The sequence below is a fragment of the Pseudochaenichthys georgianus genome, chromosome 3 (assembly GCF_902827115.2).
Source record: "Pseudochaenichthys georgianus chromosome 3, fPseGeo1.2, whole genome shotgun sequence".
NCBI lineage: Eukaryota > Metazoa > Chordata > Actinopteri > Perciformes > Channichthyidae > Pseudochaenichthys > Pseudochaenichthys georgianus.
Window position 1 is genome coordinate 49,660,336 of NC_047505.1, and position 20,098 is coordinate 49,680,433.

At 38.8% G+C, this 20,098-nt stretch overlaps 1 protein-coding gene across 2 annotated transcripts in view; it reads left to right on the forward strand.

The window, feature by feature from the left end:
* The first annotated feature begins 4,230 nt into the window (after positions 1-4,230).
* The window catches only part of tars3 (threonyl-tRNA synthetase 3), a 35,562-nt gene continuing 19,694 nt past the window's right edge, over positions 4,231-20,098 (forward strand). Inside the window, exons 1-10 of one of the 2 annotated variants that reach the window (XM_034079612.2) lie at positions 4,231-4,604; positions 7,215-7,304; positions 7,968-8,155; positions 11,059-11,182; positions 11,947-12,071; positions 13,333-13,450; positions 13,779-13,843; positions 13,946-14,024; positions 15,032-15,178; positions 19,662-19,760. In XM_034079612.2, the coding sequence (XP_033935503.1) occupies positions 4,254-4,604; positions 7,215-7,304; positions 7,968-8,155; positions 11,059-11,182; positions 11,947-12,071; positions 13,333-13,450; positions 13,779-13,843; positions 13,946-14,024; positions 15,032-15,178; positions 19,662-19,760 (1,386 nt within the window). In that variant the 5' untranslated portion in view covers positions 4,231-4,253. The remainder of the gene's footprint in view (positions 4,605-7,214; positions 7,305-7,967; positions 8,156-11,058; positions 11,183-11,946; positions 12,072-13,332; positions 13,451-13,778; positions 13,844-13,945; positions 14,025-15,031; positions 15,179-19,661; positions 19,761-20,098) is intronic. The other variant, XM_034079620.2, reaches the window with a different exon arrangement.

Genomic DNA, 20,098 nt, shown 5'->3' on the forward strand with positions numbered 1-20,098 from the left:
CTTCACTCGCGTTTATGTCCATATCGATCAGATCCAGCTCTCCTGATCGGCCTTTATAGAGAGCACCGATCAAACTATTAAGAGTGAATATCGGCCGAATTGAATTTACCGGTTTTTAATAAATGTTACCAGCTAAAAACCGGTAATTACCGGCTAACGGAAACCCTGATATATATATACTTCCTAACCCATAGCCCTATACAAAGACCTTATGTTAAACCAATATTACATATGCAACAATTTCAACTTTTCACTAGTCAAATAGAAACAACAAAGTTAGCCCTTTGCATGTATGAAAATGATCTGGGGGTAGGTAAGTTTCAGAAACCGGCTCGAGATACACTTTTTGTTATATTCCATGGAATGCTCTTAACATCCCGATAGCAATGAATATCTGAAGTGCTTTGACAAAAAATCCATAAAAAAACGTCATCTGTGGAAGCCGTAATACTGTAAAAAGTACAACCAATCCGTTTAGCCGGGCGGCTACTTTTGTACTACGGTTGTACTTGTTACAGTATTGCCGCCCTGTCTGTCAGCCTTCCATCTCGTGCACGCACAAATGTATCTCGTGCCCTCATTGCGCGTGCATTGCGCGTGCATTGCGCGTGCATTGCGCGTTCATGTGTGTTGGAGGAGGTGCTCTGTAAGGAAGTCTGAAGGAAGGGGCGGATTCTTTTCGGCTGTGTACTTTCAAATTTTAGTGCACTCGAGCCGGGTTTCTGAAACTTACCTACCCCACCTACGCAAGCCTTTAAAAAAGTAGCAAACACGCGGCTCATATTTGCTTACATATAGCCAAATACTAAGACAGGCCATGGGAGCCTGCCTGCAGACCTCCACTCTCAGGACAGTTCCGGTGCAAACCTCCACTCTCAGGACACCTCCACTGTCAGTACAGGAAGTGACGATTCCGCTTTTTTCCCCCGCCCACCGAAGGACTCGTTTGATGGAAGTTTTCAAATCACAATGGAGACTCATCACGGAGGTGATGAGTCCGACCACCGTGCACTTTGGGTCGGCCTTGATCAAGCCTTTTTGACCCCCCCAGCCTGGTTCTCGTAAAGGTTTTTCGCTCAAATGACACCATGGAGATATGTAACGGGAGTTGACAGGGGACTCTGCCCTCCTCACGAGTGCCTATTTTCGGACACTTTTTTCCACTTTTCCCCGGTTTTATTATTTTGTAGGTTATTTCACCCGGTGAATGGCAAACGCGACCCACTGTCGGAGGGCCTCCGCGCCGGCCGATATGAAGCGTGACCAAGACGCACCGTCCAGGGGTCCCGCAGCGGAGGCTCCACCTCCGCCGCGGTGCACCCGGCAAACACGGTTGTTTCTCGAACCTTCCACTGTTGTCTAGCGGGTGTAACTAAAATACAAGATGTCGTATTTATATATATATAAATAAATATATATATATATCTATATAGATATATATATATATAGATAATAAGTGTCAGTGCTATGTTGTGTTGTATTAGCGTGCATTTCCTGTTCGGAAAGTGGTGCTGTACTGAGAGTAAACAATACAAGGTGTCCCTATTTTTATATATAACTATATATACTTTATGTATATAATAAGTGTCAGTACGATTTTATTTTGTATTTGCGTGCATTTCCTGTTCTGAAAGTGGCGTTGCGGCTGTACTGATAGTAACTACAATACAAGATGTCCGTATATATCTATCTATCTATATATATATATATATATATATATACATATACATATATATATATATATACATATATACATATGTATTATATTAAGTGTCACGATCCGTCACGATCCGATTTTATTTTTGTATTTGCGTGCATTTCCTGTTTGGAAAGTGGCACTGTACTGATAGTGGTGATTTTATTTTGGAATTCTTAGCGTGCACTTCCTGTACTGACAGTGGAGGTGTCCTGAGAGTGGAGGTCTGCACCGGAACTGTCCTGAGAGTGGAGGTCTGCAGGCAGACCCCTCTCAGACAGGCAGTAAATTAGTAATCTATCTTGACACTAAATGTACACGAAAAAAACTAATTCACCTTTAAAACAACACCATTTCAAATCCTTACCTTATTTAAGTGTTTCTGGATCGGACCGTCTCACGGAAGGCGCCTCTAAATAGAAGGAATTATCATTATTATCATTATTATTATTATTATTATTATTATTATTATTATCTGAAATCAAAGTCAGAATAATGATAATCTTTCAAAACACGAAAACTCACAAAGATTATAAAGGAAATGAAAACACAAAAATGTCCTGTACCTCTGTGTATGTTTCTTTCTTAAAGCAGCAAACAGAAATCTTTGTCCCAATTTACAACAAAAAAACTGTAATTGTTATTTTGCTTTTTTAATGCAAAACACTTTTTAATTCAATATTATTTTCAAGTTTTATATACAAATTTTTTTTTCATATTAAATATCTTTATATATTATTTTTCAAGTTAGTTTTTATGATTGTATTATATTATCATTTTATTTTTATTTTTGTATTTACTATTTTAAATAATTGTTATTTTTGTAATTTTAATTCTTATTTTATTTCATTATTTTAATTATTATTTAATAAGCCCTGCAGACAATAAACATATTTTTTTGGTAGTAGACAAATCTAATTATAATTATTATTTATTTATTCTGAAATGTATTTATTCCTGTATTTAAACTTTTTATTTTATTTGAATATAATTTTTTTATACAATAGATTAATAAAGAATGTTTTAATAACAACAAAAGGAGAAAACAGTGAGAAAAAATAAATTAAATAATTCATTTTAAATACTCTACTAAGAATTATGGGGAAAAAATACAAATTAAAAATAACAATTACAAAAAATACAATTTTAAAAAAGGGACGTAGTTTAAGAAAGATACACAAACGAAGGACATTTTATGTTTTCTTTTCCTTTATTATCTTTGTGAGTTTTCATGTCATGATAGATAGATAGAGAGAGAGAGAGATTGATATATATATATATATATATATAGAGGGATAGATAGGTAGAGATAGGGAGAGATAGATAGAGATTTTGTATCCATCGGTAAGGGGCCGAGGGAAAAAAATAAAAGGGTCATGCCTCAGTAACCATGTAGATAGTGGCTCAGTGGTTAGGGTAGGCAGCACATCAACAGCATCTCAATCTTCAACAATTACAAAAATAACCATTAAGAATAATGCCCAAAATTAAGAACATTCGGTTTTCTTTTTTCATAAACTTTAATGCAAAAGTCTGTATACCTTAACAAATGATGTATTAACATAAACCAATAGGGGAAGTGTAAAACATAAATAAAAATGTGTGAACAAAAACAAAATATTTCGAAAATGTAATACAATATATAGGCCACCAAAAAGATTAATTATTCTTTCACATCTTGCATAAAGGTTGTGTAATATTTGATGGTAGTTTTATCTGATTTTGGTTGGGATGTGGAAACTAAAATGAACAACAAACCATGCTTGGTTGTACAATTTACAAATTATTTATCACTTGTATAGAGACTCTTATGGCACAACTTTTATTGTTTTTACTTGGACTATTTTATCTGTTTTATTGTGTTGCTCTGTTGGAGGAGCCTGTGACCTAAGATTTTCATCTACATAACTACACTGTAGCTATGTACGAATGACAATAAAAGCCTTGAATCTTGAATCGTTTTCATCTATTCAATTGTCATACATGCACATCATACATTTGATATACAACAGACAAAGTCCAGGGGCAGACATACAAAGCAACAAGACATTACACACAGTAAATAAAGAAAAATGGAAATAAATACATTTTGATACTTCAGATTAAATATTTTTTAAATATCTAATTTGTTTTGATTGCCTTCTTATTCCTAATGTTTTTAATAGTGTATATTGTTTAAATTCTTGATAGAAATGTACAAGATGTGGTATGGAGTCAGTCAGCCCATCTATTTTTATGGATATGAAATGTCCCTAAAAATACAATTAACTGCACAAAAAAGCCACAATCTGCATCCATACTATCTTCCCTGAAGTACATAAGCATGTCTTTGTCCTGGAGAGTTGAACCTTTTGTCCCGTCTTTTTCCTAATAAAACATTATCCACCATACCACAATATTATACTATACAATAATTCATAAAATAAATGGCCAATAGTCTCTTCTTGTAGATTAGAACATGTTCAGGAATATTCAATATCAAGTCCAAATCGTTGCTTGAATCTTGACACAACGTCACCGGAAGTCAGCTGTCACCTTAAAGGGTGGTCATTTAAAGATGGCGGAGTGCATGGCCGCACGTTTGGCTGCTCAGGAGGAGCAGATACGGCTCCTCTCGGGAGAAATATCCTCTCTTAGGGACGGACTGAGTCAGGGTCTGGATGCCGGTGTTGGTGCGAAGGTTACCCCGGAGCTGGAGAGCCTGAGGACGGAGAATGAGAAGCTCCGGTACCGGCTACTGCACCTCCGGAGGGCTCTGAAGGAGGAGCTGCAGAAACAAGAGAAGGGGGGGGGAACTCCGGAGAAACACACCAACAAGGAGCAAAACAACAACAAGGAGAAGCAGAACATAAACAACCGGGCTGAGAAAAACACCAACAAGGAGACTAACAACCGGGCTGAGAAAAAGGTAGTAATGACATAATTGTAAATACTGCAATTTACTATATTTTTAAATTATTTTTAATGTTATTATTTATTTATTCCACACATAAGATAAGATAGTAATTTATTGATGCCAATTTGGAAAATGTTTGTGTTGCAGCAGCATAAAAAGACAATTGGCATTGTACAATGCAAATTAAAAGACAAGAAATAAACAAGAAAGTAGAAAATATGTTACGACCCGCCCTTTACTCCGTGGTAGTAGCTCGTGGGGAGACCCGCAACATAACAGAAAAAAATAAATAAAAAAATAAACAGTAGGCCTACTTAGTAGCGATCATTTATTTAATGTAGCCGACAGCCGCTACTCACACATGCCACCCGACAAACGAACGAGGTCTGGAGGACTGGCCAAAAGAAACTAAAAGAAGGAAGGGGCCCGAGCCAGCTACACCACGGGCCGTTGGACCCAGAGCTTCCCTCCCCTAACCAGAAATCAAACCAAAACCCTATGGGAAACAAAATAAAGCCACGAAAACTTGACTACCAGGTCCTCCAGGCTACACATCAAATTACCAGTGGTAATGGGGTCAATAGCTCACAAGCAGCAGAGAGATCATCCTAAGAGTCTTTCGGCATGTTCCTAGTACTATAGACTCCTGGTACTAGGGTGGGTTAAATGCAGAGGCCACATTTCACTGTGTGCTCTGCATGTGACCATTAAAGAGGGTTTCATCCCTCCCAATTCTACTAGGATAGGCGACCTCCTTCTCCTCCAGTTTCTCCTTATAAAAGGCTGAGTGTCATTGGGAACACCTGGGCAGAGGCGGAGCCAGGGGCAGACCAGGTGCACAGCAGGGAGACAGAAAAGACAACACGGAACACATGTTGAATTTACAAATTAACAAGATATAAAGCAAGGTATTATATATGACGGATGGAATATTAAATATTAAACTGAATATATAAATGTAAAATGTACAGTGTGATTTTATTCCAAGAGAATAAACACAATCAAAAGTCAACTTGATACTGTCTAAATATGCTTTCTTTATACATTTTCTTAAACATAACAGTCTTACAGCCCTTAAAATCATTCGGCAAAGAATTCCACTTCTTTACAGTTTTCTTATAATAGTTCTCCATCTTTGTTGTTTTGTTTGACTTTTTATGTATGCACCATGACATCAAGTCAAATTCCTCGTATGTGGCTACCTGGTAATAAGAATCAGAAACAGGTTTATTACCAGGTTGGTTTTACACGTACGAGGAATTTGACTAGGTGTCGTGGTGCATACATGAAAGTAAATCAACACTTAAAACACAGATAGCCGTTTCTGATTCTGAATTCCCAGTTTAATCGTGTGATATTATTATTCGTGGTGGTGGTGCTGCAGCTTTATGAGTAGTGGGCCTCTGTTGAGTGAAGCCAGAATGAGAAACTATACCCTCTCATTTCCAGAAATAGCTTCCACACTCAGTGACACTGTGTGCATGGTTTAAATACGCCACAGCTATATTAATAATAATGTGACTCAGCAGTAATAGTGATGCAATCTTGCTGCAATTCTATTAAACAACAGAGTGAATAGTGAATATATATATAGCGTGAAAGTAGAAATAAATATTACATGTTTATTCACAATTTAATTTGTTGTACTCCTCCTTACCAGCTGGAAACTCCAAGAGAGTTATAATAAGTTATTATAATAACTTATAATAAGAGTTATAATATTACACATATTATTCTGAAATGGGCTTTTCTGAAGAATACACACCCTTTAACTTCTTATGAGGACTTGTATTTGTAATGAAGTATTTGTACACGGTGTTATTATCACTTATGCCAACAAAAAAATCCACTTCTGTAAAAATATGCTAAAAGTTATTGTTCTAATTCTGGATTGTTATTTTAATCAAAAACAATTATTATAGTCTTTTTTTTCACTGACAAATGCATGTAAGAGCCTTTTATGTTGGAGTTTTCAATCTAGAGCCAGATTTAGATAATTTTAGCAATGCTAAGATAGAAGTGTATATATGTTTTTTTATGTTAAAAGTAACCAGTTACAAATTCATGCAATACATAACATCCCGGTTTGATTCCTGGTTTGGGACCTTTGTTGCATGTTCTCTCTCCCCTATTTTTACTCAGTGCAGTATCAAAGAAGTGACTTTATGTTGGGAAAATACTGAATGTGTTCTTCCAATATCAGAGTACACATGACAACAAAGGTATCCCAACTGTAGCTGTGTACATGACAGGATGTATGATTACCTAGAAGAGCATCAGGACTGTTTTAGGCATATGATAGCTATGTGATTAATGAGGATTCACGGAGATAGACATATGACAAGCATGATTATTGTTTACGCAGGCCTTAGCTAATCTGAACTAAACACTGCTTTGAACCGGTATTCCTGCATCTTGTGACTGTAACTCCCTCTTGTCCCCGTCAAGGACACTCTTCTGGGAGACTACTATTTGTCCCATGCAGCTTTGGATGTGATGCCTACTTCCATTCTTGCAAGGATAATAAATACATGTGTCCTGATATTGAAGAACAAGCCAGTGATATTTTTCTAACACTTTCCATCTCTGAATTAACACACACGCCTCTGTGTTTGTTGACAGGTGGTAACCGTGGATACCAAATCATGTGACGGGAACAACAAGAAGGAGAAGAAGCCGGACAAGGGTCAAGCAAAGGGAGGCGTAAGAGAGGTGATTAAAACAAGATGCACTCCTCTGTTCAAACACCATATCAATAGGGACACAAATAATTACATGTCAGCTTATCACAAAGATTGTATTCACCATAGTCCCTGCCTTTATCGGAAAATAGGAATTATAATCTGAATATTGTCATAGGATGGGGAAACAAGGTGCAACGCTCTGGTCTGGAGAGATCGAAATACCGTTTCCTACAATGCCGAATACAAAAATACAAATATGTATATCCTATACACAATCAACAGACACATGTATACATATGCACACATTAAGACGTAAATAAAAGCACAGCAATCAATATATACAAAATAACAGTCATTTCAATATCTTTGGGATTTACCAAAAATGTGCTAAAGGTACCAAAAGTTATTGTTCTAATTCTGGATTGTTATTTTAATTAAGACAATTATTATATTCTTTTTTATCACTGACAAATGCATGTAAGAGCCTTTTATTGTTGGATTTCTGTGCCTGTTACTTTGGAAGAAAGAAAAGTGCCACTCACCATTGTCCCTGCCTTTATCAAAACATAGGAATTAAAATGTGAATATTCTAGTTAGATGTGGCAACAAGGTGCAACGCTCTGATCTTTTTCTAAATTAGATTACCAAAGCGTTCTCTCGATGGTGATTGATTGTTGATTCTCCGCTGCAGCAGAAGTCGTTGCCAGGATTCGTTGCAGAGCGCCTCGGTCTGTACGAGCAGCTGAAGAGGGAGAGTGATGCTCTGCTGGAGGAGAGAGCGAAGAACAGTAAACCAATCAGTGTGGAGCTGCCTGACGGAGGAAAGGTGGAGGCAAGAGCCTGGGTCAGCACCCCGTACCAGCTGGCCTGTAACATCAGGTCAGTGCTTAATTAAACAGAGACATACCCACTCATTGTAGCTTAAATTAGTGACTGCCAATATGACCAGTATAATAATTAATCAAATTATACAAGCAGACATCTTAGAAGGAAACTTGAGTCTCTTTGACGTGATTTTTCTCACCAGCATTTCATGTATCAACCGTTCTTAAGAATACATTTGTTCATGAACCCATTTATACAATTTATACAAAGATGTTCACGTCATACATTTTTTCTGATTTGGGATTTATTCTTAAGAACAGACGCACACTCAAGAGCACACTTATTCACTTTTTTGCTGCCAACTTTTTGCATAATAGTTCGTTGTTGTGCTTTCTTCACTTTCTCAGCTTTATTATATACATTTAAATACAATAATACTTTTTTCCTTTTATCGTATTTGTTAATATTATTTTACATTTCTTTATTATCAATTAATTAATTTATTATTTAGTCTAGACCAGCGGTTGCCAACCAGTGGGCCGCCAAATAATCTTTTTTTTTTGTACAGGCTAAAGACACAAACATGGATAGCTATTAACCAGCACTTATCACATTGTCTTCTATATCCAGCACTAATGTAACATCCATTACCTTGAGTCAGATGAGCAGTTTTAATCTCACCCAGGTGGCTGATACCCACCCACCCTTTGATGTTTTGGGGCAATCATTTTTTCCAAAAGAAATTGTATTTTTAATCTACTCTTCAAACACCTTAAATTAAGATTACTCCTTGATTGACTTTTAAAAATATGTATTTTAGCCAGAAGAATAGTCGTATTTATTAACTGTGTGCGGTCTTCATCTAAAAGCCCAAATAAAATATTAAAGGGTGTAAATGTAAATTCAATATTTGCAGCCAAATAATTAGTAAAACATTAGGATTTGTGTGGAAACATTTTCATTATTAAGATAATTTTTTATTTGAAACTCTTTTCCTTTCTCTTTCTTGATCCTCCTTAGCAACGGGCATTACAGTCGTTGACAGCGGTCTGTTCTACTGGATTTACAACGTGTCACATATTCTGAACTGACCAAACTTTATTTAGCCTCCGTATTGTTTATGGTTGAATGTGGGCCGCGAAAACATTTTTGATTCTTAAGTGGGCCCTGAGTTGAAAAAGGTTGGGAACCGCTGGTCTAGACAATAAGATCCATTATTATATCTACAAAGGTACAACCCATTTTGTTGTTTAGCCCCAACGTCCCCGCTGGCGGGTACTTATGTTTTTTTTTTCACGACACTGTGTCTCAAGGGATCTTAATATTTAAGAACCTATTAATGTGTTGTACCAGATTAACGGGAATAATCTCAGCTAACTGACGATATAAACCATTTTTACCAAAACAAAACACAAGTCTCATAAGAAGCATTTAAATGACCCCTTAGCGAAAAATGCTAACGCACTTTGGCACAGAAGTCAAGATAAAAGTACCCTTATTACTTATCGTAGCTGCACATACAAGATATCCGATTAAAGCTGAGGTTCCACAGATTATTTAGGTATATAGTATCATCACTGAGTGATCCGGACTCGCGACAGGGGAAGCAAACACAGACATCACAACACGTACCTTTACGGAGCTTTTACAGGAGATCGTCTCACCGTAGCTGTTCAAAAGACTTGTTCAATGGCATTAAAACGAGAAAAACGCGGCTGAATCGGTTAATCCATAGGTTGATAATGTTTCTGGGAAATTATTTTTTTAATTTATAATCTATAATTTCATTTTTATGTAAAAATCAGAGAGTAAAGGGTTAGTAACCCTAACCCTAAAACACGTGGATTTGCTATCCTGGCTCCTAAATGGTGGAATGAGCTCTCCATTGAAATCAGGACCGCAGGAAGCTTACACACCTTCCGGCGCAGACTGAAAACTCATCTCTTTCGACTCCACTTCGAGCGATAGAATGACTAACAAAGAACTGCTAACAGAGCACTTATATACTAATAAAGGACTGGCTTATCTAAAGCCAGTTGAGTAGCACTTGAAACGATTGGCTCTTTGAAACCTGATGTTCTTATATGATTCTGTTTTCTTCAAGGTTGTGTCTTCCTGGTCGAATGTACTTATTGTAAGTCGCTTTGGATAAAAGCGTCAGCTAAATGCAATGTAATGTAATGTAATGTAAAAGTTAGCTGCTAATGGTAGCCACGAGAGTTATCGCAGCTTCCGGTCTTGGCTATGCGGCAGTCTCACACACACACACATGACCAAATAAGGAGTATGTGGGAGTTCCCCTCGATTCCATTGGCTCTGACGGTTAGAAAGAGATGTCAATCAGCAAAATCGAGCAAGGGGGGGCCAGAGATAGGTCAAATCCACCCAAATGACCCCAGAAGTGTTTTTTTTTCTAAATCTCTTTAAAAAGGTCAAATTTCACTTGTTTTGCATCAATCTTGATACAGGGTACTTATTATATGTTGTAGTTTGGATTCCTAAAGCTTTTAGTCTACTATCCCATCATCCAAGGGTGGTTTCACTATAAGTAATTTTTTTTTTTTGGACGGACACTATAATTTTTTTTTTTTTACTATGTTCAATCTGAATTTACCTTAAAATAGAAACATCTATGTTGATTCTGACTTTTCTACATCCAACTCACAGGTTTACCATTACTTTGAGAAAAAAGATTATTAATCTAACCCTTTTAGAAGTGAAGATATGGTCATTTGTTCTGGGAATGTCATTTTCGAGCCTGAGACCTGAAAAAGGCTCGGGGCTTAACAAGTAAGAACACTTCATGAAACTGACTTCGACTTTTCTCAAGGCCACATTTCAGAAAATAAATTAGAAAGATATTGGCGATGAGGCCTGATCATCTTTTTTATTGTAATGATGATGAGAATCACAAATGTGGACCCAGCATCTCTGAGGAAACCCTCTCTCTCTTCCAGCCAGGGCCTGGCCGACAACGCTGTGATTTCTCGTGTGAACGGAGAGCTTTGGGACCTGGACCGCCCGCTGGAGCACGACTGCTCTCTGGAGATCCTACGCTTCGACAACGAGGACGCTCAGGCTGTGAGTACAAACAATGCATTTAATAAAAGACATGTTAACACTTCACCAGGGCTTACTTACTTACATGGGCAGCTATTCTAATGTACCGTATGATAGCCTGCGTCAGAAATAATACCAAAAAACCACAACCACTATAATCCAATCAAAAAATGTCGGCGGAACTAACTCTTCTCAAGACATTCACGTTTGAATGCTGCACAGCTTTTATGATTTAAAGAAAAATGTTCCTCAACCCTTATGTTGTGTTTGGGTCTCCCGTCACCCGTTTCAAGTTAAGATTATATAATAACTACACTCTAGGTTGTTTTATCAGAACAAGGCTTCATGATATCCTCCACAGCAGCTATATAAGCACTACAGAACTGACTTTGACCATTTTAGCCAAGTCTTAAGGTCTCTACAAAAAAAAGTGTATAATTTGGTGTTGGGGTCTGGGGAGACCCAGCAGAATTGTTTTGGGTGACTCAGGGTCAAATTTGGCCCAATCAAAATTCATCTTTGACTTTAGACACCCCTTACGTAACCCTGCACTAAAACAGATGAATTCAGTTATCGAGCAATATCTGTGTTCTGTAAATCTAGTTTTGCATTGGAAAATCTTTTTATTGACTTCATTCATTATCATTTACTTTTCAACTTATTATTACGATACATATAATGTCTGATGTATAAGAAAACGGTCAAAGCCACAGCGTCCAAACATCATAATGGTTTGTTTATCTGTCAATAAGTAATATATACATTTTCATCCGGTGTTATTCTAGGTGTATTGGCACTCCAGTGCTCACATCCTGGGGGAGGCGATGGAGAACTTCTATGGAGGCTGTTTGTGTTACGGACCCCCCATTGAGAACGGTTTCTACTACGACATGTTCCTGGATGGACAGAAGTGAGCCAGTATTTTCACTATGTGTTCAGACATGGATTACAGTCCAAAAATAGTACTAATTATTTATACATCCAGTGTTATTAAAGGTGGGGTAGGTAAGTTTGAGAAACCGGCTCGAGATACACTTTTTGTTATATTCCATGGAATGCTCTTAACATCCCGATAGCAATGAATATCTTAAGTGCTTTGACAAAAAATGTCATCCGTGGAAGCCGTAATACTGTAAAAAGCACGACCAATCATGTGAGCCGGCCCGGCTAAAGTAACTGGATGGCCTACCTGCCTGTCCGCCTTCCATCTGTGCACAAACTTACCTCGTGCCCTCATTGGTCATGTGCGCGTTTGTGTGTGTTGGAGGAGGGGCTCTGTGAGGAAGTGGCAGATTTCTTCCGGCTGTGTATTTTCAAATTCTAGCGCACTCGAGCTGGTTTCTCCAAAATTACCTACCCCACCTTTAATGTATAGATATTTCACTGTTTTTCAGTGCAATATTAGCAGAGATGGCAAAAGCACACACATCCTTTACTCAAGTAGAAGCACAGATACTCGTGTTTTAAAATACTCTGGTGAAAGTAGGAGTACTTCTTTACTCAAGTCAAAGTAAAGAAGTATGGGCTTTGAAATGTACTTAAGTAAAAAGTACCCATACCTAGCAGCTGCTTTAAAGAGTACCTGACCTCCCTTTATATTAATAGAACAATAATGTCATTGTTAGCTAATGAATGTTTCCATGCTGAACAACGGCAACATGACAACGTTTCCATTGGTCCCTCTTCTTTAGAGAAGACCAGGAAGTGATGGATACACGGATCGTGTTCAAATCAATAGGCACGCAATGACTCTAAATAATAATGATCACACACCAAACACACATTCAGACTAAAGGAACCAGCTGTTTGGGAAATGAGAGAAGTAGAAAGTACAGGTATTTGAGTTCAACATGTGAGAAGTAGAAAGTACAGGTATTTGAGTTCAACATGAGAGAAGTAGAAAGTACAGGTATTTGGGTTCAACATGTGAGAAGTAGAAAGTACAGGTATTTGAGTTCAACATGTAAGAAGTAGAAAGTACAGGTATTTGGGTTCAACATGTAAGAAGTAAAAGTAAAAAGTCGTAGTGGAATAAAGTACTGATACCAGAGAAAATGTACTTAAGTACAGTAACGAAGTATTTGTACTCCACTACTTCCTACCTCTGAATATTCGTGATTAGAGAAGCGACATGATGCTTGTAATGAACTCAACGTATTTCCTGTTTCCAGGGGAGTCTCCAGCACTGAGTTTGGGGACCTGGAGAGTTTGTGTAAGGCCGTGGTGAAGGAGAAACAGCCGTTTGAGAGGCTGGAAATCAGCAAGGAGACGCTGCTGAAGATGTTTAAGGTGAGAGAGCTGTTTCATAAACTAAGAAAAATATTCTCGAGCCACACACTCACCTGGTTCAAGAAGTCTTGTAAGAAACTTAGCTATTGGTCATCTGCTGAGATCCTTTTGCTTGTGTGAATTCAGATTTTCAATGATGGCATCTTTATTCACATGTCTTTTAAAGTTTTGTAAATATAAGAGTAGCTATTGTCCTGTTGGGATAAAACTCCACACTTACGTAGCCTGGTTTATACTGTCTTGCCTTATTTTATTATTATTATATGCTTGTTTGACATTTGAAATCTTTAAATCAAGACCAATAACATGTGACCTGTGTGTCTTTCAGTACAACAAATTCAAGTGTCGCATTCTGAATGAGAAGGTCACCACCCCCACAACTACAGTGTACAGGTACGTTGCTTCTTATAAAAAGTATTACTGGATTTGTTTTTATTTAAGATGATTGATTAATTTGCAAAACTCACTGTTGTGTATTTGATGAACCCTGGTTAGATGTGGGCCCCTGATTGACCTGTGCAGAGGTCCTCATGTGAGACACACAGGCAAGATTAAAGCCATGAAGATCTACAAGGTGAGTGGAAACACGCAGGATCCGTTTCTTATTTTCAAATGTATAACTCCAGAAAGTAAAGCTGTTCTTTAAAGGGGACCTTATGTCTTTGATACATAAATATGTGTGTCTGGTGTGTCTGGGAATTCACAAAGCGTCAGAAAATAAAACCCTCTCTCTTTTCCTCCGTACCCAAATCTCTAAAAACGGGGCTACAACGGAGCTGATCCAGATTTGCATCCGATATGACGTAATATCTGAAATGTGGACCCACGGCCCAATCAGAAACGTTGCTATCAGAAACAATGCCCGACTGTTTTGGACGTAATATGGTCGGTGTTTACATTAGCATCGCTAACACTCAGAGCTAACCTGTACTGGAGAGCATGTGTGTGAAGAAGCAGGAAGTAAAAAGGAACTCACCTTGTGGTATAACCGGCAAGAGAGAAAGCCTTTGAGCTTCATACTGTTTCAGAGAGAATCCTTGATAAGGATATATTCCATGATATGGCGTTTCATCACGGCAGCATTTAGTTTAGACAGTAGCTGCCGGGTTCCGCATGAGCTCAGCCCTCTCCTTTTTATTTGTTATCAAATTTAATTTATTGTTTTTAAAGCTCTATACCCCAAATAAAAAATTAAAAAAGAACTCATCTTGTGGTAAACCTGAGAGAGAAAAAGCATTTGAGTTCCATACTGTTTCAGAAATAATCCTTGATGTGGTTTGGAACATGATATGTTGTTTCATCACGGCAGCATTTAGCTGAGTATCTCGTAGAATTCTGAGCAGGCACCAGCTCCCCCTCCTCTTTTCTTTCAAGCTAAGGACCCAGATCAGCACTTTAGTAACAGGGCTGGAATAGAGGGATATGAGGGATGTCTAAAATGCATGATCTGTTTGGTTTTTTGAGCAAAACACATCAAAGACATGTTCTTTTTTCATATATTTTTTATATATCTGAGACCCATAATATATGCCTAAAAATAGCATAATAGGTGACCTTTAATATTTCCTTCCTCTTCCACAGAACTCCTCCACCTACTGGGAGGGCCGCTCCGACATGGAGACACTCCAGAGGATCTATGGGATTTCCTTCCCAGACTCAAAGATGCTGAAGGAGTGGGAACGCTTTCAGGAGGAGGCCAAGAACAGAGACCACCGCAAGATCGGAAAAGTGAGTTGAAATGATACAGAGTGAATTTTGATTATATAATACGAAGACAGGCTTTTTTCTTTTTAAGTGGTGAAACGAAGCTGGATCACATGAAGAAACTTAAAGGTGGGGTAGTAGGTAATTTTGGAGAAACCAGCTCGAGTGCACTAGAATTTGAAAATACACACAGGAACGCGCACATGACCAATGAGGGCACGAGATAAGTTTGTGCCCCGATGGAAGGCTGACAGGCAGGTAGGCCATCCAGTTACTTTAGCCGGGCCGACTCAGATGATTGGTCGTGCTTTTTACAGCGCCACGGCTTCCACTGATGAGATTGTTTATGGATTTAATGTCACTTCAGATATTCATTGCTATCGGGATGTTGAAAGCATTCCATGGAATATAACAAGTGTATCTCGAGCCGGTTTCTCAAACTTACCTACCCCACCTTTAAAGCTTAATTTAAAAAACAATCAAATGCAATACAACATTGCTTGGAGGTGGGAAGTGGTGAGAAGAAGCAAAATCCTACTTCAGCGTCCCAGAATGCTCGATCGTTGGGCAGTTCTAAAACCATGTAATTGTGCATGAAAACACCGGTTGCTGCTCTCCTCCAGGTGAGGGTGCTGTGAAACCCGAGAGTGACACGATACAAAGGAAATGTTTGATTTGTAATTTGTTTAATATGATGGCGTGCACATCTACTTTGAGGTGTTGTAGGAGTTTATCCTTGTGGGAGTTTCGGTTTGTGGTTTTATTTATGTGGTGAAATATATATATACATATTTATATATACAGTCTATGGGTGAAACCCTAAAGGGAATATAATATGGAGGGATGAACCCCTCTTTATTGGTCTCACATGCAGAGCACACAGCGAAATGTGTACTCTGCTTTTAACCCATCCTAGTACCAGGAGTGTAGCACTAGGAGCAGTGGGCAGCTATTGTACAGCGCCCGGGGAGCAATGGGAGTGGGGGGGGGGAAGGGGGTGTCCGCCCGGTGCCTTGCTCAAGGGCACCACGGCAGGGCAGGAGGTGAACTGGGACCTCTCCAAGTAGACACTCCATATTTAGGTCTGGTTGGGGACTTGAACCGGCGACCCTACGGCTCCCAGTCCAAGCCCCTACTGACTGAGGCACTGCCGGATCTAGAACCAGGATCACATGAAATATCTTAAAGATTCATTTGATATTTAAACACAATCCGAAATTACCTGGAGGTTAGGACAGGTTAAATATTCCTCAACAATCTGGCCAATTGATGTAATTGTTTGCAGTTTTTGGGACATAATCGCCCGTTGATCTCTCTCCCTGAAGGGGGCTGTGAAACCAGACACTGAACTGAGGTGAAATTAATTTGTTATTGTTGGCATTATTTTTCTCGTGAATGTATGGGTTTGTGGTTTGATTGAAGTTGTGAAACAAAGCGGAATAAAGTAACTGTAAGACAATAAAACAAAATACAAATGTACTTAAAGTTTAGGAGAGGTGTTGCTGCTCTCTCCCAGCTGAGGGCGCTGTGTCTCTTCATATCTTCACCCTGTGAGTCACGTGATCGGCCCAGCTGGTTTCTCAGCATGTGAGACGCAGACGGCAGCACCTCCATCAGCACCGATAACACTCAGACCCACGATAAGCCCGAGAGTCTAGATAAATGCTGCTGGAGGCAGTTAGAGGGAGGTGACAAAAGTGACATGTTGTTTTAAAGATGGTGCTCTGTGGCATGATCCCAAGCTGAGCCTTATCCCTCTCACAGAGCTTCGTTAAGCAGAGCATCTCTGAAAGGTCCTGAACAGCAGGTGAAGAAGCATGAAAATACACAGAATTCAGACAGGTTGAAACGGCTACTTCTGCACAATAACACCAAGCATTAAAAGGCATAAGGACAGTAAAACATATAAGATACAAATATAAAACAAAAGGGAGCTACTTTAAGAGGCACTATTCTGCTTTTTGGGGTTTTCCCTCTCCTGGAGTGTGTTGTTTTCTGTGCAGGTAAATGGTCCGCAAAGGCTGACATCACTATGTAACACTTGCACTTCTATTGGCTAGCAATCCAACATATTGCTAAGGGGCGGGACATCAGCGGTTAACCAATCACAACAGAGCCGGCCAGCTAACCAATCAGAGCAGACTGGGCTCTGGTTTCAGACAGAGGGTGAAAAGAGGTGCTGCAGCACAGGCAGTAAAGTAGAGACATACAGCAGGAGGGGACTCTTTAAAGTAGAGACACTACATCCTGATATACACCTGAACATCAGCAGGAGAGGACTCTTTAAAGTAGAGAAACTACATACTGATATACACCTGAACATCAGCAGGAGAGGACTTTTTAAAGTAGAGACACTACATACTGATATACACCTGAACATCAGCAGGAGAGGACTCTTTAAAGTAGAGACACTACATACTGATATACACCTGAACATCAACAGGAGAGGACTCTTTAAAGTAGAGACACTACATGCTGATATACACCTGAACATCAGCAGGAGAGGACTCTTTAAAGTAGAGACACCTCTTTAAAGTAGAGACACTACATACTGATATACACCTGAACATCAGCAGGAGAGGACTCTTTAAAGTAGAGACACCTCTTTAAAGTAGAGACACTACATACTGATATACACCTGAACATCAGCAGGAGAGGACTCTTTAAAGTAGAGACACTACATACTGATATACACCTGAACATCAGCAGGAGAGGACTCTTTAAAGTAGAGACACTACATCCTGATATACACCTGAACATCAGCAGGAGAGGACTCTTTAAAGTAGAGACACTACATACTGAAATACACCTGAACATCAGCAGGAGAGGACTCTTTAAAGTAGAGACACTACATACTGATATACACCTGAACATCAGCAGGAGAGGACTCTTTAAAGTAGAGACACTACATCCTGATATACACCTGAACATCAGCAGGAGAGGACTCTTTAAAGTAGAGACACTACATACTGATATACACCTGAACATCAGCAGGAGAGGACTCTTTAAAGTAGAGACACTACATACTGATATACACCTGAACATCAGCAGGAGAGGACTCTTTAAAGTAGAGACACTACATACTGATATACACCTGAACATCAGCAGGAGAGGACTCTTTAAAGTAGAGACACTACATACTGATATACACCTGAACATCAGCAGGAGAGGACTCTTTAAAGTAGAGACACTACATACTGATATATGTGAGGGATTAATTTTGTCTTTACTTTAGATATTTGACCTTTCGGCCTGTTGACGTTTTACGACCGAAGTCTGTTATCTGTCTTAAGGAATGGGAAGTTTCACCTATTGCTGATCTTACCAATTGTATGACCGGTCAACTCTCGGTCACAAGAGCCATAGAGTCAGATAAAGTGATTCAGTACCTCCAGGTGTTCACAGATGCCTCTCCCAATATGTGGGTGGACTCCCTGTAAACTTGTTAAAAGGTCAACATTGATGAGAGGGTGATCAGATTTGACATGGAAAACCACCCGTGCAGTCAGAACCTTTGACGGTGTGACTTGTGATGTGAATTTCTCCGGCCAATGCTTGTAATAAACTACCAGTGTTTGACATCAGAACTCCTGCTCGTCCTGTGTCTCCTTCATGAGTCGGTGACTCCCACTGCATTGCTACACAGAAGTTTCCTCCACAAATATACACCTGAACATCAGCAGGAGAGGACTCTTTAAAGTAGAGACACTACATACTGATATACACCTGAACATCAGCAGGAGAGGACTCTTTAAAGTAGAGACACTACATACTGATATACACCTAAACATCAGCAGGAGAAGACTCTTTAAAGTAGAGACACTACATACTGATATACACCTGAACATCAGCAGGAGAGGACTCTTTAAAGTAGAGACACTACATACTGATATACACCTAAACATCAGCAGGAGAAGACTCTTTAAAGTAGAGACACTACATACTGATATACACCTGAACATCAGCAGGAGAGGACTCTTTAAAGTAGAGACACTACATACTGATATACACCTGAACATCAGCAGGAGAGGACTCTTTAAAGTAGAGACACTACATACTGATATACACCTGAACATCAGCAGGAGAGGACTCTTTAAAGTAGAGACACTACATACTGATATACACCTGAACATCAGCAGGAGAGGACGCTTTAAAGTAGAGACACTACATACTGATATACAAAATAAACAAGGTGCGGATTATTTTATTTGTGAAACAGTGCAGAGGATCTAAGAGATCTCAAATAATTAATAATAAACCATTAAAAGCTTCATAAACAAGCAAAAATAATTGTAAACGTAGTTATACTCGGGTGATATTTAATACCTTTTTGTTATAGGCAGCAATAAAATAAAAAAAAATAAATAAAAAAACCATCCTCTCTTTTCTACTTTCTCCAGGCGGTCATTGGCGGACAGTCTGTGACGTGATGACTCCCTGCTGTGCTTCCAGGTGCTTCTCTCTGAACCTGCAAGTCATTAAAACATATTCTGTGTGTGCTTCTCAGGACCAGGAGCTGTTCTTCTTCCACGACCTCAGCCCTGGAAGCTGCTTCTTCCTGCCCAGAGGAGCGTTCATCTACAACACGCTGACCGAGTTCATCCGGGTAAGAGAGGAGGCCGAGTGCACATCACCTGCTCCTCTGATTACACACAGTTTCAAATAATTAACCCCTACGTCTGGTTTATGCCTTTTTCATTTGTCTGTAAAGTGTTTTTGAGTACAAGGAAAAGTGCTATAAAAATACCTCTGTTGTAATATTGGAATTAAGAAAGATATCTATAGTAAAACCATATAAATAAATAATAATAATAATAATAATAATAATAATGCTATTGTTTAACCTCTAAGTCAGTGTTTCTCAAACTTTTTCATACCAAGGACCACTTAACCAATAAAAAAACACTCGCGGACGACCCTAACTCCACAAATATCCAAAAACAC